The following is a 26,700-nucleotide window of genomic DNA, read 5'->3' on the forward strand; positions in this document are numbered from 1 at the left end:
AACTTAGACGAACGAGTCACAAAACAAGTAATTCAAACTGCTGTCTGATATCTAGTCACTAGTATTATTAGATTTCACGTTTTGATTATTATAACTAATATGGTCAATTTAGAAATATAATCATTTTTTCAATATACGGACTATAGGAAAATTCCAAGCCTATGTTGATACTTTATTTTATATCAAATACTTCTAGTTAAATTACAGTTTTTCAGTGAATAGATGGCATCCCTATGTAAGAAAATAAAGGTATATATGTGGCACTTATATTGTCGCACACTTTTCTTCTTTCTCAATGTTATTGATTTACCGGTGTAATAATTTATACACTTTAGACAATGTCAAAATGTATTGCCCCAATAAATCGCATAATTTTGATAAACTTCGTCTTCTCACTTCATTATTTAAATTCTTTTGACACTTCGTCAGTTTCAAACTAACAGAATTGCGATGTAGTGAAGGAGAACGAAGGTGAGAACAACCGAACTATATTTAGCACAACATTGCAGAGTTACTTGTTAAAATAGAAAAACCATACTATAATACCTGATTTGCAAAATGTTCAGTTGTTCTTGAATTTCTATACTAATTGCTTTCTATCCCCGTTCTTTCTTTCTTGATCTTCCCAATCTTCTGCTGTCAGACATTACATTCCTGACTCGCGTTATATACTACTTGTGTAAATATAAGTAGCACGTACCACAGTAATACTTATCATAGGTTGACATACAGTTGATTTATTTCAGTTGAAAAAGAGAGTATAAATGAGTTTCCTAAAATATATGGACAAACAGTTCACATCTTGCAACGTTGATATTAGCATAAGTATTATTAAAGAGAAACTAATGTATAGTTAGTACTCAATAGATTTTATATTTTTCTTCATCATCCATTCTATCACAAATAGAAAATGAACAGATTCGTGTCGAATGGTGACTTGGACAAAGTTGTTTACAGATAAAACAAATTGCTCTGAAAGTACAAACAAATAAATCCCCTTCGAAAAAACAATCGATTCATTTCAAAATGCTTTTTCTATTGTTAACTACATAAAATATATACCTGATCAATAAATTGTAATTGGTGTAATTAATTTAAATATAAAAAACTGAAAAGTTATTATCCCCATAAATAATACTTAAATAAGTATAATGCACTATGGAACTTATTGCTTGAATCAGTTGTAATGATTCAGACATTATTATATGATGCATTTCCGAAGTGATATCGAAAGTCTGGAGGTTAAGTGTTCAGGAGAGACTGAGGGTCCTGGGTTTGAGTCATGCGTGTGGAGTTGTGGATGTACACTGCTGAGAAGTCATATACTCGAACGAAACGGCTGTTCAATGCTCCCAGGTTTCTATCGGTGGTCTAACATTGATCTGTTCAGGATTTCAATGGTATCGAATGTAATTAGAATAAAATAAAATAAAACAGTAGAATGCAAAGAATTCATATTGCTGAAGACTTCTGGATTCAAAACCAATGAATACTTGAGCAAACAGCTGTTTTCAGTAACTTCGCCATTGAGCTCTATTGTCATGAAAAAATTATTATTGTATTATAATAAAATGAAAGACCAAAATAAGGCATGTTAGTGGACTAAACAGTGTTATATATCAAAAACTGGTGAATTTTCGCATCTGGTAAGGTAAAAGTACTATAAAAATGTGTCACTCGCAAATTAATAAAGCAATTTACAGAAGGTCAGAATGATCTTTTGTAAGGTGTCAAATTATAATCAATGTAACTTTACTAAAATGAATTTTGTGAATAAAAAGAATAGAAAGAGAATTTTGTCTGGCTTATGGAAATAGTATTAATAGCGATAGTTTTAATAGTAATGATAACGTTGCGTGAATCTTATATGCAGTGAAGAAAATGTCGTTAAGGTGATTACGTTCAGTGTAGGTGTGTGGTGGTCTACATGTGAACCTAGGTAAATACAAAGGCTTTGTCTAAATTTCGTTTTTTAAGAGGGTATAGCCGGTGACATTTTATTCTCACAACGTTGTTACTATTATCTCCATTATCCAGACAAAACTCCCTTGCTATCCGTTTCATTTACATGATTTATTTTATTAATTTTATATTGAATAACGAAAGTGACACAGTGTGCCATTGAAGAAAAACGAAGACAATTCAATGAAGAAAATTGATTTCATCAAGTGGTACATTCGTGTTTATACTTAATTTATTTGCTAAAATAGAAGTCTACAGTTAAATAGAATGGTGATCAATAATACAAAAAACTTGAAGTACTAACTTGTAATGAATTGCTTACGAAAATCAAATATTGAAAGGAAGTTATGCAATTATCGACAAATGAAAACGTGTTAATGTAGACATAACTGTCCACTTGATAGCTATTAAGAACAAAATAATTAAAACTTGTAATAATCGCTAATTAATAATTGTGAAAATAATCAAAAAGTAGAAATAATAAAACAAAATAAAAAACGATGGGTAGTAGATGATAAAAAGAAGGTTAAGATAATGGAAGAATGAGGGACTGAAAATTGGGCTTGAACTAGTGGATAGCAATAGCATTTCCAGTACATAAGTTATTCATTTGCATTCATAATGATTCTAGTCTTCTGTCTGTATGTATGATTGTAAAGGAGGCTTCTGGTGAAGCGGAGTGGTCAGAATTAACTATGTCCCAAGATTGAACATTTGACTGACTTCTGTTATCCCTTAGAAAACCAGGGAAAGTAATTTCGGAGATGCGTTTCGAAAGAGCTCGCTCTGTGCGCCCTATCTAGTCTGTTGCATATGAGCAAATAAACTGATAGACGCAAATTGATCAAGTCCAAAGAGGGAGTTTATTGTCCGCGCGACTACGAATCATAGGCTTACTAGAAAAGATAATACGATGTTCAGCTCGATAGAATGTTTTCCTCCGAGATCTTGAAAGTCTGTGTTGCAGAATTCTTTTGTTCTGTGGATACTCTTTCGCGCTATCACTTCGGCTTCAGACTTTTCTCAGTCAATCTAGAGAGATATACACTGTTGATCAGTATCTGCCATAGTCTATCAAGTTTGATATCTGTCGTATCTGCGGTACATATTTGTTTAGCCCTCGTGCAGAGAGAATGGATTAGGTCTCATTTCTGCTTCAGTAGTACTCAACTTTGGAAGACTTCAACTATGTAGAACAGTTGTAATATAGCTCCTTTAGACATATTGTCTGAATTTTGAAGCAAGGCCAAGACAACATCTACTTCAATATGATGTAAACTATCTCTCAAGTGAGAAAAGACCTTTCTAATTTACAAATAACACTATCTTGAAGTATTTATTTTATAACAAGCGAAAAGTTTATTTAAAAAAAACTTTGTTAAATTCATTAATGGATGCTTTATTCGGGCCTTTTTACAGTATCACAATAATTATGAATTTATAACTATAAATGTTTTTTTATGCTTTTAACTCCTAGCTATCATACGAATAAACATACTTGTTGTAACACTGTTCATGAAATATCAAACCTCGTGGAAGATTTAAAAATTTATAAGTTTTATTACTACTTTGTGTTCAACTTTGTTATTGCTAATGATGTTCTATTGAATTTGATCTTACTAGGAATAGAAAAAACATCCCTATAGCCACCGAATTAACCATTTATATACTTCATAAAAGTTGTGTCACGTAAATATGTAGTGCATACCATTTGTGCTGATCGATATCAGTAGTATGTAGCTGTAATCGGAAGTGGAATGCCTGCCAACAGAAGACTGAAATGAAGGAAACAGGAAGGAATATAGAAAGTAATTGTAATAACAAAAGAATAGTGGGGATAATGAAGAATGTAAAGGACAAGTGAAGGAAGATGGGCAAATAATGTATTTAATGTATAAATCTTCATATTTTTTTGAAAACGTAATTTTTCATTGGTCAATCAACCAATCAACCTTGAGGTGTACAGAACAAGCTGTGAAACGCATATGGAGAAATTCAAATACTTCACTTCTATCTGAAGTTCGTGCTGATGATGTCGTTCAGAAGAACGATGAGAGCTCCACGACCAAACCACCCAGCTCAGAGAACAAAATTCCACCAAAATCATTCACCTGAGCTACAAATGTTCTCCACCATCTCAGACAACCAATCATTATCATTCTCGCCCACACATCAGATAGTTACCCGGACTTAAGCAAGTAGTCCAATAATCTATGCAGCCGAAAACTATAAATGCTCATTTTATAATAAGTGAAAAGAATAACGTTTATTTGTGATTACTGTTGATAGGACTGTTTGTATTGACGCATTTATTCCCAAGCATATAATATGAAACAACAAAATGTATGATTTCAAGTATACTTGATTTATCAAACAAATATTGTAAGCCGCTTATTGTTTCAAAGAGAGTCGGTTTATGACTCAACAACTGTCTTCACCCACAATTAAGCACGGAATCGATTCAGGCTCGTTCAAGTTCAATGGTCAGAACAATACACTTGAACTTTCGAAATGAAAGCCATTGATCTATGTTTTTTTTCTCCATCCCAGTTACGGTAACGTGCTTGAATATTACGGTCATACAAGTTAGGGTTAAAGACAGAATCTTATGTGTCTTGCTGAAGGTTATCTTAAATCAAAAAGTGAATAAAAGGGAAGTTGTGGATAAAATAGCTGTTTAATGATTCCTAATTTTGAATAGTACTCTGGTTAATATAAACAAAGTATTTACCATTCTCAATTCATCAAGAAAATATAAAAAAATCAATTTAATGCCACTTTATGGGATAAATCTAGTAAATACGGGTTTCTGAAATATAAACTGATCATAACTTCAACATAAATCGATGGTGATTTTATATCGGATCACCTAATTTGACTAATATACATACACTTTCCCGTGTTTATGACTTAAAACCTATTTTAGTCAAATATTATTGTCATCGATATTATTATTCACATTTTTTTTGTATTACTATTATTACTACTATCATGATTATTCTATTTCAATATCACTAATCACCTTCTAAATACTTGAATAGTTTAGTTAACACACACCCTAGTTTATTATTTCTTACTGAATTTATATCTCTTCTTACGTTATATTATCTTCCGCCAAAGGTTCAGTACAATTTGTAATTGCATTATTATTTCTATCCTTACATTATGTCTATCTAATATTTATCCTGATTGTTAATCTCTTAATTTTATATCACTTAGAAACTAATTCAAGTTATTGCTAATAGCTTTATTCTCTTTTACAAATAATGTTGTTATAATATTAAACAATGTATTTTACCTTAAAACTGGCCAATTTTTCTGGGGCAGGGAGGGGTAATTCATTTAGATATGATAATTGTAGGATCTGCAGAGACTAATAAAAATGATATTCTTCGTTGTATATATATATATATATATATATATATATATATATATATACGGTGTTTTATAATGATAGGGATTAATAAACAATTAAATACATATGATATATACATTTTTTTTCGATAAATCCTAATGACTAAACAAATGATCTAACTTTTAAGAGGATGGTATTTACCAAAACTAATTGAACCAGTTTTTTTTCTATACAAAAAACATTATACTTTAAGATTAAACATTAAGAAGATGGGAATTATATTGTTTATTTTATAATACCCTATCATATTACTGTGTATAATGATAATAGTAATGTAAAACTACGCTAGACAAATAAAAGAAAAAAAGGATCATTCTAACTAGTTTTTTCTAAAATTTTCAAATTGTAGACTGTTATATTAATCATAGTATAAGTAGGTTGTTCATCAATTTTCAAAAGTTATGAAGATATAAGTGAAAATGATTCTAGAAAATTAACTAATAAGAGAATTGAAGCTGTAAGGAATCTTAGAAAAAATCAATTTTCTTTAGCTCTATCTAAATTAATAATTGTAGGTGTTTTAAAATAATGAAAACGTATTCTGTGGATGTAAATCTAATTAAATACTCAAGAATGAGATGAATGCTATCTTTGAATCACTTATTGATATCAAAGTCAAACCAATCTTTGATATAGGTTAAAGAGGATATCAGCTTATAGCATTTGTTGTTATATCAGAGTACGATATATTGTAGAAACAAAAGTTATTCTTCTCAAGGTAAACTTCTTTGAAAAAACGTGTCGTTTACATATATTCATTTTAGAATGCGGTTTTGTGGAGATTTTAGTATGTTCAGTAGTTGAAATCATGAGTCAGTTGAAGCTAGACCACCATAAAAAGCCTGGAAGCACTGGACGGTCGTTTCGTCCTAGTATGTGACTCCTCAGCAGTGCGCATCCACGATCCCGCTCATGGGCTTCGAACTCAGCGCAAACTCTTAACCTACTGGACCACTGAGCCGGCATCCAAAAGTGTTGATGTCTAACTTCAATTCAAGAGACTGCGCCACCGCGGATGAGCACTGCTGAGGAGTCACATACTAGGACGAAACGGCCGTCCAGTGCTTCCAGGCTTTTAATGGTGGTCTAGCTTTAACTGACTCATGATTTAAACTATTGGTACATTTTCTTGTCAACGTCTTCATCAACTTTCATTTGTTATTTGAAAAGCTTCGTTCTCAATGTTACATAGAATTTCAAATACATTTCATTAGTCTACCATATATATATATCGTTCGTAGAAGAAATTCCTATTGAGACAATTCACAATATTGATTTCGGTAGTAAAAATATTAAACTTATGGTATTTGTTCATATTTATGCATACTTTAAATGATAATTATAAATAATCATTTTAAAATCCCTCATTCATTAACTTTAGTATATTTTATTGATTTCGATAAATAATCTTATTCTGGGTATCCAGAGGACTATATATAATCAATAATGGTATTATTCTAATGTCAAAAACAAAAAAACAGAGAAAAAAATGTATTTAATATGTATTTAATTTGTGTAATCTGCTAGATTGAAAGTACTTTTTGTTCAACAAAAAAAAAGAAAAATAAAAACTATATTTACATCAATTTTAATGAATACAATTTAATCTGATACATAAAGGTATAGAAGATTCATTTTTTTTATATATACAATATAGAACAAATTCATTGATACTTTTGAACTCTTGCCTTATATGTTGATCAATATAGATTCAAATGGTTATTTACAGAAAGTATACTCTATAATAGATGACCATTTCATTCATCATTGATATTATACGGATATAATATAAACAAATAAGTTAATTAATTAAAAAAAGAAGCTGACAAAGAAGAGATGTTCAGTGGTTAATACATATTAATGTATAGATAATAAGTGTTATAGTTAAATAATTATAACTTATTAAATAAGCATAATTTTTTACCGATTTAATTGGACCTGCTTTAATCTGATTCAAATTATTTATAACAGTTTGTTTTCTCATATTCATTTCATCTATATTTTCATCATTATTAATTAAATTTGTCATTTGTAATAATTCTAAATGTTTTGATAATCTTGTTTCATAATTAAATGTACAACCATCCGGTAATGTCTCTTTAAAATAATTCATTATTAATCGTACTGCATTGGATGGACATGCATTGTGTAATATATTATATAAACAATCTAATTTTGTTCGTAGAGATCTAAACGTTCAAAATAAAAAGAAAAAAAAAGAAAGAACGAATATTTAATTTAATAAGAAAAATGGAAACATGAATGAAACATTATGATATTGAATGTTTAATAAGTTTACATGTCTATAAAATGAATGTTCAATGTTATATGATTGTGTATGTTATTTCATCAAAGAATATCTAACTTTGTCCTGGATTAACATCAAACTTTATTTTGATAAGATGAAGAAATTAGATTTACCTAGTTAATAAATACAAATATGTCTTATTGTATTGCTACTATTGATGATTATATTTAAAACTGTACATTTATACCAGCATCGTTGTGTTATCGAAAAGCTAGCAGGCAAGCGAGCGAAAGAGCGAGCTAGTGAGTCAGCGAATATGAGTAAGAATAAGCAAGTATAATGAACATGAATAAAATGTACATATACATATATAGTGAAATGAATGAATCATTGAATCAATTAAGCAACTAATAGTAAGGCTAGCAAAGTGAATAAATGCCTAAGCAGTAAGCAAATGCTCAGGTACACATATTCATACAAGTGTAATAATAATAAAGGTACAATGGTATAGATAAGCTATTATTGTACGAATGACTCTGTTCGTTAAATAAGTTAACAAAAAAAGCTTGACCAAATTAAATGTGAACATACTCAATTACACGTGAGCTAACTCAAGGTTTTAAATTTAATTTTATGCTCATGAACAAAATAATAATCTACATTTTTATATTGACACATTAGTGGGATAACATTTTTATTTTTATTTTAATGGTTAAGATCATGAGTCAATTGAAGCTAGACCACCATGGAAAACCTGTAAGCACTGGACAGCCGTTTCGTCCTGTCGTGGGACTCCTCAGCAGTGCGCAACCATGACCTTGCCCCCTGCGAGATTCGGACCCAGGACCTACTGGTTTCGCGCGGGAGCACTTAACCACTAGACCACTGAGCCTGCATCCAACGGTGTTAATGTCTAACTTCAAATATACAATCATATTTACATGAGTAATATGAAATTAAAAAACTAGTCCAAATACTGGTCTTTTAATATGATGGGGATCTTTAAACGATTAATATGAATTTAATAAACCAATCAAAACAATTTATGAGTAAGGGATAATAGGGTAATAGATTGTACAAATAAACAATATTATCAGAAGGAATTTCGTGGAGATTTTAGAAATTTCATTGATTGAAATCACGAGTCAATTGAAGCTAGACCACCATGGAAAATCTGGAACCACTAGACAGCTGTTTCGTCCTAGTATGGGAATCCTCAACAGTGCGCGTATCCTTTCTCAAGCACGAAGGGAGGCGATCACTAATATGTTGACTCAGTAGTTTGGTTGTAAGCCCAATATAGTTTTCTGCCCAGTAGCAGCTGAATAAGCAGATACACATGGGTGTGGTAAAACAAGGTAACGTATCCTTTAGAATCACCACAAATCGGCTAGAAAATGATACACAGGGGCTAGTTGCATTAGACATTCCTCTTCATGACGTCGTGTGAGTCTATCTCCCTAGCTCTACATACAAGGTATCTAACTAGGTTTCTTCTATAATGAATGGGTACAAGGCTCAAAAATATATATGCTGATTTACCCAATAAAGTTTTCTATGCTCACTTCTATTGACTGAATCCTTTTCTTTTTAAAACGTCAAGAAAACGTAATTTGTCATCAACTTTCTCAAAACACAAAAGTTTGATTGTTTAATGTTTATTGCTAAGTGGTTGTAAAAGTTCTTATTCACTTTTTACATTACTCTAATGAAATTTAATTAACATTATTCACTGTCTATTTTTCCAAGTTGTTGACCTACTTCCTATTATAAGACATTGATTCATGTCCTGGTTCTTCTTATCAAATTGAGTACACCTGTCATTACACTATCAATTTAGACTTATTGTTTATTCATGTAATCTATTCTCATGTTAACACTTAGAAATTGCCTTGATTGGTTTAGTAATTGTATAAATGCATATTTATATTATTGTATATTAGAGTAATGCATGATGAGGATCTTATTCAAAACAATATTGTTCGCTTATATATGTTATTCTAATTCACAATATGGTAATTTTCAGTAATTTAATTTTGTCAAAAATATATTTTTGTTTTGAACCATAGAACGATCAATCAATTGATAGATTCAACATTGCTTTCACGTGTTATACAGCACATGGTTGGGACGAAATAAGTTATTCTACATTTTGTTTGTTATTATCAATTAGTTAATTATAACGGATGCGTAGAAATAGTCAATTCAATTTAAAACTATCCGACTAGTGTTTAATTTAAGTGTCACACTTTTTCGGTTCATTTATTAAGTAAAGAACAAACAAGTATTAGTATATTTAAAATAATCTAATCAATAGAAAATCGAATTCCTGATGTTTTATGACTTTATGTAAAAATTGTTCCTCCATGTGATGAATAGTCTTTCATAAATTACCGCAAGTATTATTAATTCCAGGGATAAAGTTCATTCAGATATTCAACATATACATACATTATTTCATTCAGGCCAACTATGATTCATCCAGCGGTATAGTTGTGTGAAAAATAGAACATGTAAATATATATTATCTACTCGTGTTCATCATATGAGATCGTAAAAAGCTAAATTTAAGAAATCCACAATGAACATCCAAAAAAATAAATTGAATTTGATAAAGCAATTGCTTAGCATAACTACAGATGTACTAAGTGTAAAGCTTGCAGAAAACTTTACTACGAACAAATATTCCCTCAAATATGCTTTGTTATTTAATGTGATAGTTAAGACAGAAAATCCTATTTGGACGGATAGTCAAGTGTTTACTGCACTTATATATATATACGTATCTGTCAAGATTGACAGCCTAATAAGCAACAGAAAACAAGAATATACAGCTTCAACTACTCAACTTTGGATTATAATTATACCTTGAGATGTATAATCCTGTAATAAGCATGATTATCCTTGGAGATCAATTTCATAACATATATTTAATAAGATATTCAACAAATAATTCGAATTGTAGGAATCTTTAAATATACGTATAGTAGCTTAAAGCTGAATTGATAATGACTTTAAAAATCAATTATTTTGACAGGGTTATCAATATTTTCTTATTTAATTTTTTTGTTTTGTTTTAATAAATCAGTCGCTAAAAGAAACATTTATTGATCAAATAATACTTCAACAATTGAAAGGAAATTAATCTTTTCATCTAAAATTTCATAATTGTATTATAAATGTACAATGCTCACTAGTGACCAGCCCTGTGAGGGAATTCTCGGAGTTCTGGTGAGAAGTCGTGATCAGTGGAACTAATCCGTGTCGGGTAGAGACAGGTATCTACCTCAGTACAATGGAAGATGGTCGCGCAATTTCGTGGATTGGTTGGGGTTAGACATTAAAACCACTGGATGCCGCTCATTGATCTAGTAGGTTGAGCGTTCGCGCGCGAGACTGAAGGCCCTTGATTCGAATCCCGCGAGCGGGATCGTGGATGCGCACTGCTGAGTAGTCCCACAATAGAACGAAACGGCCGTCCAGTGCTTCCAAGTTTTCAATGGTGGTCTAACATCAATCGGTTCATGATCTCAATCAATAACAATTAAAATTGTTTATTTATTCATATAAAACTTATTTTATCACTGAATTCAACATCTGACCAAGGTTCTTTTTTTTTGTATTTTCGCGTGACAATTACAAATGACAATTACGTTATATGGTAATAAATAAAAAAATTATCTTAACCAAATATTTTATATTTTGTCAGTAGTAGATAAAAAAGATATAAAAATGATTAATTTTAGAGATTTGGGAAGTGATTCTCAGTCTAAAAATTCAATAGATATGCAATTCATCACCTAGCTTTAACTAAATAAAATACCAGTTTATTGAAATAAAGACATATAACTTAAGTGAAATAAAGATAAAACGGCATAATGTAGTTGAGTGATATTAAAAATACGTGTTCATTGATAGCAAGAATATCTTAGAAGAAGTTATTAATAAAACATTATTATAAAAACAGATCATATTCACGGAACGAGCTGTTAACCACTTCTCTTTGAAGTGTGTGTTGTAGAAAAATACAATCAAACCTATACGAACTAATTTTCTAACTTCGAGGTGCGAACATATCTTACAATATCTTCGTGTATTTTATACTATTTCTTACATTTATTATGTGTTTTAATAATTATTATTCGTTGGAATAGTTTTCTCACAGTGTAAGCGTTTGTAAAATGTACTGTACCTTCATACGTTGAGTAATATTCAAGCATTTTAGAAGTTTGTAAATTAATTTGAAAGACTGTAGATTACTGTGATTATGGGCTCTCTTAAATTATTATAAATCATATTTTATGAAAATAATCTTCCCATCACACCTTGGTGTACTAATATTGTAATTTAATAATGGGTAACTGTTTATTACATATGAAAACAATAAGAGACCAGATCTAAATGTTCGATCCTAATTTGCATGATTATAATTTGTCATATTTTCATCACTAATAACTTAATATTTTTAATGATATTAACTAAGATCGTTGAGAACTCAGATGCTCAAAACACTGTCAGTAGGGGTTTGAACAATCTCTTAGTTGATATTCAGCTGATCGGTCCCTAATAGGATGAAGTGAGCGTACTGGGTTCCACTGTTAGCCGAAATCCACGTTTTTTAGAAATGCAGATGGCATTGGTCAAAAATTACATCAACAAAGTAACCAATGTAAACCGAGGCTGGATACTATATAATGAACATACAATTAATACTTATCGATGACAGAAGCCATTTGACACGGAAACAATTTCCCCGGATTGTCTGATAACAAAAGTAAGGGTGGAGAAATTAATTAGGTTTTACGCAGTTAAAGCGGAAAGTATTCTTTAAAGTGTGGCTCTGGAAGTGACGTCACAGAGAGTTTTCTTATAATTAACGGAATTTATCTCCTACTTCACAATATCTCAAACGAACGTTTGCACTGAAATCATCGGATGGCAATAATAATGGCAAAACCTTTTAAGAGTTCATAGTTAATCAGACAGTAAGATGACCACATTGATTTAATCATGACGTTTTAAAACGATTTTATAGATCAGAATGCGTGACAAACAGACGATTTTCCAACAGTGTTTCAACCTACCTCGTATTTATTCTACCCTTTTATTTCTTATCAATTTAGATGCTTTTCTGTAGAAGAACTTTCACTTCCTTCCGTACAAAGGAGCGTTGTTTATAAATTACTATTGGTAGCCGAATCGTCACATATATGAGCACTTATTGTATGTTTTTCTGTTTTTCTAACACAGATCCATCTGTCCTTATAATGCTTGTGAATTAACGCGATATAGAGGCGATACGCATAGTATGTACATATACCAATAAGAGACTGAATAATTGCAGTCCTAAACATCGATAGGAAGATTCAAGCAAACAATTCCGAGTGAATTTAAACTTCACCCATTGCACAAGCAAGTAGTTATCAAGACTCTGTAGCAAAGTGTATAACGCGAACGGTACTGAAACCGAGTCCCGGAGTGAACTTCAACTCTGAGATGTAGGTATATCCAGCTGACGAGTTCTAGGGAGGGTTAAACGCGCACCCTTGATTTTACTGTTACCCGCCATCCATATTTAGTTAGACTGGATTTCATAAAGCTTATTTTTTATTTAGAACATCAGAATTATTTCGACAATGCAATGAAAAGCCAAAGTTTGTCAGAATTATTAACTAAATACTTTTCTCATATATTCACCAATTCGAGATTTAATTAAAATCTGTGTTAAGCTCTTTTGTGATGTTAATTTAGCTACAGACGAAATTTATGGAAGTTTGATGTTTAAATTCTTGAGAACAAACTTTCAACTGATGGAATAAATTTCTGGCTTATGAATGTTTTAAAAGCTCACGTTGTCTGTCCATGATTCCAGCATGTTTTACACAGCAATTTATTGATTGCTTGGACAGCTCTAAGAAAAGATAACGTCTACTGAACCAGAATGACTTTTCTAAATACTGAGGATACGATTTTAGGGGTATGACCTAAAATGAAGTTTTGTTTTATCTTTTGGAGAATCAGGTTACTGCTGCATTCATTTTCCCTAGTATTATGTCTTTATGAGACCATTGTAATTTTCATAACTTTGTGGATCGATGTAAAATATGTTTCCTTACTGTTGAACCATGGATCAAATGTAACCCCAGTCACACCATCAAAAGAAAATTCATGAATGGAACTGATAAGTAAATCTCTATGTTATACTTGCAATTAATCTGATCATGAATTTCGTTAAAATAAACTGATTCTCTACATATGAGCTTCTTTGATTCTTATTTGTGGTCATTCGAATTATTTTTCCATACGCTTCATGAATACTTTTGACTACTCAGAAGAAATATTATTTGTAAACTCGACTCGTCCTACTGCAGTTAGTAGAAAGGCAATCAGAGATCAAGTACGTTGCATATTCTTTTATTATTAAATAAATCCGATTTTGTTGTTAATTTAATAAAGATAGTGTAGAGAACGAGAACACAAATATAGACAATCGAATGCGCCCATACAGAAAATCTTACTAAAATCTGAGATCCATACGGTAAATACCTTATTTGCAAAATGTCAGACTTCATTGTTCTTTTGTTTCCACAACAACCGTTCTTTGGTCGTGTTCTGGTTCCTTCCATCTTCTTAACCTTCTACTGCCAGGCATTTCACTATTAATGATACATACTACTTATATTTGTCGACATCAGTAGCACACATCACAATAGGAAAAACCGAAATATGGACTTTATAAAAAATAAGTCACTTTTTCCACTAGTAACTAATTTTTTTCATCCTGTCGATCATGTACAGATTTGTAATGATGCAATAATTGAAAACATCTTAAATCAATTTGAATTAGTTGAAAATGTTGCTAATGTTCTAGTAGTATGGAAGACTGATGCAATTAATAATTGAGTTTCATTATCTTATGTAAACACCACATTGTTTATCATATTAAATAATAAACATTTCACCATGTTTTCTAATAGGAATAAATAAAAATTGCTTCGATAAGTTGAAGCATTCGTCAAACATATTTTAATGATCTACTTACTTTGAGTATTGAAGTTTTAAGTAATAACTAGTTATACTACATCATATTGTGATGCGTGCTACTTATATTGATATAAGTGGTATATGACGCGAGTTAAAAACAATGTCTAGCAGCAGAAGATGTGGGGAAGATCAAAAACGGAAGAGCGGAAACACAGCGCAATTTGTAAGAAAACGCATGAACAATGAAATGTGAGACAATGGTTTGATGATTACAACAGGAACAGTCCGGTTTGATATGATGGATGGTTTTTCTATTTTACCAAGTAGCTCTGTAATTTTGTGCGAAATACAATTCGACTGTCTCCACCCGCGTTCTGTTCACTACAATATCTGTACAACATGTTACAAGGTCAAATGTTTACATTTAATGAAGTTTACTGAAATTACAGTATTCTTTTATTGCTATGGTCATATGACCATTTAAGAAATTCATAGTAACTAGTTAAATCTGGAAGTATATTAAGACAAAAATTATTTAATTGAATTATTTATGAATTCATTGTTGTATATAGGAGATTATTATTTATTGCAAGTGATTATGACAGTAATTTGTAAGAAAGTGACCATTAAATTTTTAATGAGCCATCTTATAGTAATTGTAAACTAATCATTCAAAGATCCAAATATAACGGTTTTCTATAAAAATAAAAATAAACATTCACATAGAGATAAGAGATAATGAAGGTGTAATAAAGTTACTTACTTGCATTCATATGATGTTAATGTGTGTTTAATGATAGAATAATATTCATTAGGACTAGATAATAATCGACTAGATTGATTATGTAATGCTAGTACAACTTCTTTAATTGTTTCATTTCTATGAACTGCACATTGTTCAGCTAATTTCTCTTGTTGTTTTAAACATCTATACTGATGTTCACGTAAAACTAAAATAGAAATATTGCAGTAAATGTAATTTACTAAATAAGCATTGAATAAAAAAAACAGTATATTCATACTACTTAAATAAGTTTGCTTTGAAAAGAAAAAAACTTTCATTAAAACTAAACAATTTATTATAAGCAATAATGAATTCCTTAATAACCCTTAAGTATTTTAAGCAAGCCAGTGGTTTTATTTCATTAACTTTCAAATACAGCGTCTTTCTTTGAACATCAATATTAAAATGTAGGTACTTGAAATTGATGGGTTATATATAGGAAGAAATATTTGTACTATACAACTCTACTAGGGATAATTTAGATGCGTCAAACTAGTATATATGACTGACTATAAATACAATGAGACAGATTTTATTTGAAGAAAAAATTAAACAAACACAAAAGGTCAGAGTACAGCTTTTAAAGAAGCTTTAGGTAATTATAAAAATTAAATGTTTTTAATTTCAAAAACTTTTTTAAACAAATGACACTATTCATTTGGAATTTCCTCATTGATGTTTAGGACTGCAAATTAACAGTCTCTTACTGGCATATGTGCATATTGTGCAGATCGCCTCCATATTACCATAATTCACAAGCATTATATGTGAAGATGGATAGTGGCTAGCAGTGGAATCCAGGACGCGCGTTTCGTTCTATTTGGAACTCGCCAGCTGGATGTACCTCTTCTGGTAATAACTTAGTTGTTCATACTAACTGTAAATATCCTAATAATTCAACTGCAACTTCAGTCGGTTCCACTGTATGAGGAAGACGACTTAAATTTATCATAAATACAAGTAGTTTTATTGTTAAGTACTATTATCTTTTTGTTTAAAGTGCTTCATGTGTTAAGTGACATTATTTTGTAGTTAAAATACTTAGTTAAGTTCTATATCTGAAGATTTCCTTAAGAGAATGAATTTATCTTCATATTAAACGTCAACATATAATTTATACTTATTTTTAAGTTTATTATTAACTTTATTGACGAATATAGAAAGTGAATACAAAAACTACATGTAGTGATCAAAGAATCATTATCTAAGATGCGATACCATCAATATAACATCGAGCCAATCAAAATTGAATGGGTACAATTACTGCGAAATTAAATTCCTTAAACATAGTTAAAAATGATAACTGTTTAGTATATCTTAGTCCGTCATATTTAATCTTCAGAACCTTGGATAATATTTAGAATAAATGTTATGTACTACACCAAGCAGTTTGTGTGATATTGAGAAACTCGGACGACATAGTGACATATTTGTTTGATTTGGATTAACAATAAAAACAACCTTGTGCCAAGTTCAATCTGCTTCATAATTTTAAACATCAAATTTTTATTTTTTTTTTCAACTAACGAAGAATTTAAAGATTAGGTTTACTTAAATCATTAAAACTGTCTTATTTGTTACGCAATCTCAAAATTATATCAGGAAACAATTTTGGCACTTTATTTATTATTTATTAAAGTTTAACGTTCAAACTGAATTAAATTCAGCACATCCAAGGATATTCTTTAGCATATTTCCGAGAATTATGTAAGTATTAGTTTAAATTTTGACTGATCATTGATGTACAATTATAGGTTGTTAATTATAGAAACAAACTATCTCAATTGTTGCATTGTGCAAAGCATTCAGCAACTAAATGAAAACATGGTTATTCAGATTTTTCAGTGGATAAAATTGTGCTTGGTTTACATCATTTGGCAATAGCATATTAGTGTTTCACTTCAGTAATTAATCACAAAATAAGCACAATTTTGATATTGACACTGTTTGCAGTGTTGTTTTCAATTTAAAGTCAGCATTTCAGTGGCTTGAAAATGAAATTTCCCATATTTAGTATAAGATAGAAACAGGTGTTTAAATAACATGACCAAACGCTAAATCCTAAATAAAATTCACAGAAACGTAATCATTCCATGTTATTAAATCATTTTGTGATTCATTTGAGTATATTGGACATTGTGAATAGTGTAGTAAGTTTCATAATACAACTTACTTCTCAAATTATGTTCATGACATATATATGCAGCAGCTTTCTCAAATTTTCTTGTATCTAGAGAAATGGACCATATAATTTGTCGAAATTTCTCTTCATCGGAATGATTACATGATTCCTCTGCTCTTTTCCTCATACAGTGAAATACCAATATGTGCCATCGAGTACTAAAAATATTGACAAATATATACATATATATAACAGAATACTTAATGTGTAAAAAAAGTTGTAAACTAAAAAGAACAGAAATATTATTGTAATCGAAATTCGGTCAAGGATATCCAGTCTTGAGCATACTAAATTATTGTTACATTAATGATGTCTCATCGTTTACTAAAGCTAAAGTGAGACAGGCACCTTGCGGTATTTATGAAAATCTATAATATTACATATTTGTATGTGTTTGAGTGTCTTCGTTGATATGAAGGACTAAATGTTGGTAAACCACTTTTGCAATATTTGAGCCTGCGGGATTCGCCTTGATATCGTCACTAGTTCGCGGTTACTTTCGGAAAGATGAGTAATGGGTAGCGTTAGAGTTCAGGATGCCAGTCTCGTTCCATTTAGAACTATCCAGTTGAATATGCCTGCATTTCACATTTGATGTTCACTCTGAGGTTCGAATCCATTACCTTTAGTTTTCAAAGCTAAGTCACTATCTTCGATAAATAATAAACGTTATCTCTGTTGCATAGGCTAGTAGCTACACGAACTCATTATCCGGTTGGAGCGTTTAAAGCCAAAAGTAATAGGTTCGAATACTGGTGTGGATATAAACTCCAGGATGCAGATACATCTCTCTGACGAGTACAAAATAGGACAACAAGAGCATTCTGGTTTTTATTGTTATTCACTATCTATTTTAACTTAAATCTTTAGTAAGGGAATGAAGTCATCAATAGTTGTAAAGCCACATTTTTCATATTTTATGCATATCCATTGCTCGTTTTTGTCAACTAAAATAGCATACATGCTTATAAAATTAAAGTGTAAAACTTTTATTTTTTAGCGTATCCATACATTTTAAAGAAAATAAAATAGTTTTCTGTTTATTTCCTTTTAGCTTAATCTATTAACGTAAGTTAATATTTTTCTGTACCTGCTTCATGAATGTATAAATGTATGAATTTCTTTTAAATTACTCTTAGAAATAGATCAAAGTAACATTCTGGTATAAAAAACTAGACGTTCTCATAAATCTGCTAACTGAATCAATTAAGATATCATCTCCATTTTATCAACATTGAAATTATTCACTTATCTAATTCACTGAGTCCCTTTGATAAATTTCGATAGTGTAGTAAGAAGATGAAGATGATCAGAACTAATATGATATAACAGAGCAATATATTTCGAACAATCTGATCACACATATTGTACTTGTTAAGAACAGTTAAGCATAGAAATAAAAGGTCAACTAGACTAGAAATGGAGGGTAAGAGGGGAAAACAATGTAAAACCTAATCATTCTGGATAATAAGCTTTTATTTTTATATATAAATGTTTTTTACAATTGCATTGTCTATGATTAGATTATTCAAAATGTACTGCGCTAATATATCACACAGTTCTTCTTATTCATTTATTATTTATATATGAAATATCTTCTGTTAAACCTCATGTGTGATCAGATTGTTCGAAATATATTGCTCTGTTATATCATATTAGTTCTGATCACCTTCACCTTCTTATTACACTATCGAAATTTATCAAAGGGACTCAGTGAATTAGATAAGTGAATAATTTCAATGTTGATAAAATAGAGATGATGTCTTAATTGATTGATGGTCGCGCGATTTAGTGGATTGGTTGATGGTGAACACCATCACCACTGGATGCCGACTCAGTGGTCCAGTAGGTTAAGCGTTCGTGAGCGAGACCGAAGGCCCTGGGTTCGAATCCCGAGAGCAGGAGTCCCACAATAGGACGAAACGGCCGTCCAGTGATTCCAGGTTTCCAAAGGTGGTCTAACATCAATCGGTTCATGAACTCAATCAAAAACTTAATTGATTCAGTTAGCAGATTTATGAAAACGTCTAGATTTTTTTTATATCAGGGTGTTACTTTGATGTATTCTTAAGAGTAATTTGAAAGAAATTCATATATTTTGTATGATATTTTATCAAGAATATTTGATCGAAATATATTTAATTGAAATCTTGCAAAACAATTTACAAATCTTATATATAAAAGAAAGGAAAAAAAAATTTAAAAAATTGATAATTACCGGCACATATATTCTGTATCATTTAATGAACCATAACCAAAACTGTAACCAGATAATTGACTTGTTGGTATATGAACTTTATGCTTTCTAGAACAATATTCTAATTCATGTTCTAAATTAAAACATTGTTTACGAGCAATTATTAGATATTGTATTAAAAAAATATTAATCACTCCTGGTTTAAAAGAAACGAAAAAAAAGAAAAGAAAAAAAGAAAAAGAAAATTAAGATAAAATCCGTGAAAAAATAAACAGAATAAATCTAAAATGTTTAATTATCTAAGTGTTAAATAATAACAAAACTTAAATTCACTTGATGTTGTTTAACTTGTATCTTCACATTGTTATTTAGGACTACAATTGATAAGTCTCATGTTGACATATGTGCATCCTGTGCGGATTGCCTCGATATAGCCTTAAGTCACAAGCTTTTTAAGCAAAGGTGGATAGTGGATAGCAGTGGAATCCAAGACGCGCATTTTGTCCTATTTGAGACTTGTTAGCTGGATGTACCTGCACTCACTCCTAGACTCAAATCCAGTACCATTCGCTTCAAACAACACTACGTTATCCACTTAGCTATTGAGTCCTGATAGCTTTTGTTTGTGACTGATCGATTGCAGTCTTAAATAACAACGGGAAGATACAAGTAAAACAACATCAAGTGAATTTAAACTTCACCCGATTGCACAAGTAGGTGGCTATGAGGACTCAGTATCTAAGTGGATAACGTGATGGTGTTTGAAGCAAACGGTACTGGGTTCGAGTCTCGGAGTGAACATGAACTCTAGGATACATGTACATCCAGATGACGAGTCTCAAATAGGATTCCATCGCTAGCCATTATCCATCTTAGCTTAAAAATACTAAAATGTTTAAAAATTTCTTGAAAAAAGCAACACTCACTACTACTAATTAATTCTAATAATAATTAAAATAGGTGTTATTGAAAAAAACCCTGGTACATATAGTGTATACAATGAATGTTGTGGGAGGAAAATAATTTAAAAAATGGGAAATACGTAATTGTTATTTTTACTTCTATTGTTTACTAGGTGATATTGTTCATCTAAAGAAATAATAATCATTTTAATTCATATATGAATAGACTTTCGATATAGGTACTTATTCGACGTAGACTAATGATAGTGGTTCAATTAAGAATGAACGTGCTAAAACGTTGGTTACTTTAGATGATCAGAATATAAGTATTTGACTAACGATAATTATTAGTTACTAATCACTTGGATATTTTGGTTATTTTCATGTGAATATCCGTTTTCTAGATGGTTTCAAAATCGTTATGAAGTACTTGTACAATGCTGTTTATTTAAAGGTAGAACTTAATAGCAATGGTCAACTGAATATTTGTATATAAATTCAAATGTGACAAGTATTTATCAACAAAATTCATTACACATGTGAGATAGGCGGTGTCGATGTCATTGATAAATGGAACATTAAGTATAAAATAATAGTATCAGACTCTTCAAGCAACCAACTGTGTTGATTTCTTCGTAGCCTTTTAATGGGATTTGTTTGCTTGCATAGGTAACTAATTATTAAATTTTAAAACTTCCAGAAAAAATTTTCAAATCTGTTGAAAACGTTTTGTGACCTGGGATCTGATCTCAGTTTGATATATATATATATGTTGCTAATCCTCGTATATAATTATCGACTTAATCCTTGTTGGTGAATAACGGAATCAAAAAAGTCAAATACGAGAATGGATTTCGAATACGTTTGATTTGTACAATCGCTGATCGAAACAGACAATCAGAGAATCGCAGAGAAGGAAGCGAAGAAGGAGATAGAGAAGCGAAATGGTGCACGGTGAAGAAAGTGTGTAAACCAACTCCATTTAACCAAGAGTTCAACAATATTTATAGTCACACAAAAATAAACTACGGACATGTGATGAGTAGGACAAGACATGCCCACACATACGCTCATATAAGAAAAAACAGTCAGGGCAGGTAAGTGAATAATTAACAAGTTCAAGACGTGACTCAAGAAAAATGGATGAATTGGCCTGTCCAGAAGCTAGAATAAGTTATATCGGCTTAACAGAGTATCCGATACTATAACCTCTTAGGGACTTGGAAAAACAGTCATGGTTATTAAATTTATGAATAGAAAAATACAATTTAGAACTGGTAATAGTGGTGTGCTTCGACTTCGAAATCTAGATATATATGCAGGTATATATTTATATTTGACGCCCTTAAAAGAAAAGTTTCAGTCAGTTGATGATACTATCATCATTTTGCAGAGATCAACAAAAACGTCTATGGATCTGTGCTTATAGTCTAGCCTTTAGCTTTGATTGGCTACAGCATTACCTAGAATGTAACGTTGAAGTACCATTTATTATATTGCGCCGATATTTGTTTCAGCATACGCATAGCCATCTTTAAATTACTTACTTGATTTATGTTTAATTTGTTTAATCTAGTTGTCATTTTTTTAGCAAGATTGTTTTCTACGGGATGGGGTCACCGACCCCACATCCTACCTTCCTTCTTTGTGTGGACTTGGGACCGTCAGTAACTCTACAAGAGCTACAGGCGGATTTCCATCTTTAAATGCTTAAATGCATTTAAGAAAACAGTGAACCTGTCAGTCCCATTAAAATTCGTTATTTATAATGATAGATAATGAAGTTGCATATATATATATATTGATGTTATGCAGGTTAATAACTATCTTTCTATCATCTTAATAATAGCAGTAAAAAACACCAATTTCTTGAAATTACTTCTTCTCTAGGTCAGTTGTCTTTTGAAAACTTCACAATAATAATAAACTTAAGGATTTACCTCGTTCTAGTCATTCTAAAACACTTAATTTTCGGTGTAACTGATGAATTACCAGCAGTTGTGACTAGATATGACTTCATATTATCACTGAATAACTTCATTTTAATCAAATTTAACAAATCAAAATTAAACTATACTATCATTACATTGATCTTTTAATAGAAGAGATGATGGAGATTTAGAGCTCAGGTAGATGATTTTGGTAGTTTGTTCTCTGAGCTATTATTATTATTATTATCATTATTATTCCATTCCATTCCATTTTTCTTATAAACTACTTTTCATTAACAAGTCTATAGTGTATTTTCCTAAACATATTTAAATTTGTACAGATTTTATACCTGTATACCTATTAACAATGAAATCAATCATTCGTTAAACAATCTAGAAGGCAATCAAATAAACAATAATTTATGATCAAATTAAAGATAGAAAACAAATTCCATTTCATTCACTGGATAAATTCAATTTTCATGATTATTAAGGATTCTAATTGAAACGTCATGGTTAAATATTTTCGGTCAATTGGTAGTTTCTTAAAGGAAAATTGTAATATGCATATGTATTCATAGAATGATGTAATATTACTTAAATAATAATAAAGAATAATTGAATAAATCATATCTTGAGGCAACTATATATATATATATATATATATATATATTATTTAATAATGATCTATCAGTTATTTATTCTAGTTCATGTTTAACAAAGGGGTAAATAATAGATTTAAACATTTCTGAATCATATACCTAATAGAACGTTTGGATGTTAAAGAAATAAATAACAAGAAGCCCATTCAATCAATAGATTACACTATAAGGAATATAAATTAGACAATTCGTTTTTCTTCAAAGAGTAGTAGAGGATTTTGATTTATTAACTGTAAATTCATTAACTAGAAAATTAACGTAAAATAAACCACTTTTTTCATAAATGTTTTCCGAATTAAAAAAAATTGATATACTACTTTATTGAGAAGTAATTAAAGTTGTAATATGTCAATCAAGTATTGTTGTTTGTTATATAAAATCAAAGGGAAAGAACAAACCAGATCTCAGCGGAGGAAGAAATTAGGAAGAAGCGCTGGAAAAGGATAGGACACACACACATTGAGGAAAGCACCCAACTGCATCACAAGACAAGCCCTCACATAGAATCCTCAAGGCCAAAGGAAAAGAGGAAGACCAAAGAAAACATTACGCCGGGAAATAGAGATAGACATGAGAAAAATGAACAAGAATTGGATGGAATTAGAAAAGAAGGCCCAGGACAGATTGGGTTGGAAAATGCTGTTCGGCGGTCTATGCTCCATTAGGAGTAACAGGCGTAAGTAAGTAAGTATATAAAATCGAATGGTTATCGTTGGGGCTGACTAATATGAAATGTTAAATTGAATCAGTTTATAAGCGCAATGAAATTGTGAAATAAATGATCAGAATAAATACGATCAACATGGGGTGAGAGAGAGAATAATGGAATAAACTATATAGCTCAAAGAACAAAACTCCATCAAAATCATCTGCCTGAGCTAAAATCTCCACCATCTCAAAAACCAGAAATTACATAATATGTAGAATAATATGAATTAGGTCAGATATAGTATAGATAGGGACGGGTGTTGGATAAATTCTTCAAAAATGTTATCAAGTGTAATAATAATAACAATGATAAAAATAATAATAAAAATAAGATAAGCCACCTCTTTCTGTATCTATCAATTCAACTGCTCCTGTGGAGCAAATTATATTGGCAGATATTCTAGGAATTCGTACATCCGGGCTCGTGAACACCTCCCAGTGTGATTAAGCAAAGGTGTAGTCAAAACGGTTAAGAGCCTCATTTTAACACATTTAATTCAGATGGGACATACGGCAAACATGGAGTGATCTTTCGCAATATTATATCATGGTAACAGCAGTCTACCTAGTTCCGCCAGACTAAGAATCCAGCGAATGGCTGAAGCAATTGCTATTTGGATCAAAACGCCAACTTCGAAGTCATCCTTTGAATAATGTCCACATATTTTTTTATATATTTGTGATATTATTATAATACAGTAGTTTACCTTCAATGTAATATTAATTGTCTGAAACTATCCATCAATTACAATACCTAATTCATTTTTAAATAAATGAGTTATCATACTTCTAGGTATTAGGAGATGACAACTATCTCTTTATGTTTTTAATTAACTATATCCTCGATTCACTTAAAAGTGTACTAATGCGAAATAATTTATGTCGAATACATAAATATGTATATTTCAGACATGACATTTGAAAATCCGCTACATGTTGAAATTACGTAATTCTAGTAGAATATTTAAACAAATTCATATAGATTTAAAATTCTGATAAATATATAATTTAGTTAAAATTAAATGTAATTTTGTTTAATAATAAATTCAACTATTAAATGATTGATACCACCTACTGTTTTTAGTCAGACTTTTAAGAAATCTATTCAGATTGTATAGAAAATAAATATTTTAAATAGTTTCAGATAAGTGCCCATAACAATCTAGGCATTCAATATTCAACTGTCAAGATGACAAGTTTAAATCCTTACCCAGTTCAATCATCAGGCTAGATAATTAATTCAGTATTTAAACACTATATATAGATATTGAGTGGACAAAATCAATCAATAGCGTACTAGCCCGTTTATCAATTTTTTTCTTCCAGCCATTCCAGAGTTAGTTACAATTAGTGAAAAGGTACTATGATGTCTTGTATTTAATGTTTTATAGATTGAAAAACGATTATAAACGTCATTAGGAAGTGATAAATTACTAGACTTATGTTGGGTTTTTTTTTTTGGTTTTACAAATACACATAAATATTGTATGAATATTTTTAGTTACTAATTTATTTCATGAAAAATATGAAATATTTAGATGAAAATATGCCAAAAAAACTGTGGTAGAAAAGTTAACCATGACACAAATAAAATCTAACTAATTATTTACTCAGTCATAAATGTTCTAGTGCGAAATTTGTATTTGCGCTTACTTGTCGAACTACCTTCCTAATAGATTTTCAGACATCAATTGGTTGTTTAATTTTTTTTAGAATCGTTGAATAGCTTATGTAAAACGGGAATCAGTTCTCCTCTCGATGTGTAGAAATCTGTATGAGGTATTTGTTATTATATATTTGTTTAAGTAAAGCAAAGGATGATTGAATAAATGTCTAACATTGTCCAAAAGGACTTCACAAATCACGTTGTCGAATCCTTTAGTAATAAATCTCAAAATATCAAATGGCTTTAAATTTATATTGTCAAGAGTTTATGCTTCTAAAACTGGTTGATCTAATTCACACACCATTAGTATCAGAAGGGGTTTTGTGGAGATTGTAGTAATTTCAACAGTTGAGATCATGAGTCAGTTGAAATTACTACAATCTCCACAAAACCCCTTCTGATACTAACCAACATATGCTCCCTAGTGACTGGCTTCAAGAGGTATATCCTGGAGTTCTAGTGAGAAGCAGTGACCAGTCGAGTTCAACCAGGTCAGTTGTGGAAATAGTAACTCACTGATGACAATGGTGGACGTGTCACTCAATTTCGTGGATTAGTTGAAGTTAGACATTAACACCATTGGATGCCGGCTCAGTGGTCTAGTTGGTCAAGCGCCTGGAGTGAGACCAATAGGTCCTGAGTTCGAATCCCGCGAGGTGGGGTCGTGGATGCACACTGCTGACGAGTCACACAATAGGGCGAAACGGCCATCCAGTGCTTCCAGGTGGTCTTGCTTCAACTGACTCATGATCTCAACTGTTGAAATTACACACCATCGTTTTCTGCACAATCAGACATTGTAATTTACCATTGATATCCTATATGCTTACCCAAATGAAATTAATTCCTTAGAACTTATAATGTTTTGTTATTGTTAATCAACTCATTGTGGATAAATTTTTCAATTTGTTATAAAGGTTCTAAACATCTATTGACATATCTTTTCGTTGGCTCTTGACGCTTTTATTATTTTTATTAATGTTACAGTTTTCTTAACGTTAGGTTGTCGAGTAATGAAGTCGTCAATGGTAGTAAGTTTTGTGAAATACAGTTATAGAA

At 30.7% G+C, this 26,700-nt stretch overlaps 1 protein-coding gene across 1 annotated transcript in view; it reads right to left on the reverse strand.

Annotated features, from left to right (window-relative positions):
* Positions 1-6,881: 6,881 nt before the first annotated feature.
* Positions 6,882-26,700, reverse strand: part of MS3_00001916 (uncharacterized protein) — a 32,287-nt gene continuing 12,468 nt past the window's right edge. Inside the window, exons 2-5 of the mRNA XM_035733676.2 lie at positions 19,794-19,968; positions 17,567-17,733; positions 15,373-15,559; positions 6,882-7,566 (exon numbers count right to left, since the gene is read on the reverse strand). Of these exons, the coding sequence (XP_035587798.2) occupies positions 7,218-7,566; positions 15,373-15,559; positions 17,567-17,733; positions 19,794-19,968 (878 nt within the window). The 3' untranslated portion in view covers positions 6,882-7,217. The remainder of the gene's footprint in view (positions 7,567-15,372; positions 15,560-17,566; positions 17,734-19,793; positions 19,969-26,700) is intronic.

Source organism: Schistosoma haematobium, chromosome 1, assembly GCF_000699445.3.
Source record: "Schistosoma haematobium chromosome 1, whole genome shotgun sequence".
Lineage (NCBI taxonomy): Eukaryota > Metazoa > Platyhelminthes > Trematoda > Strigeidida > Schistosomatidae > Schistosoma > Schistosoma haematobium.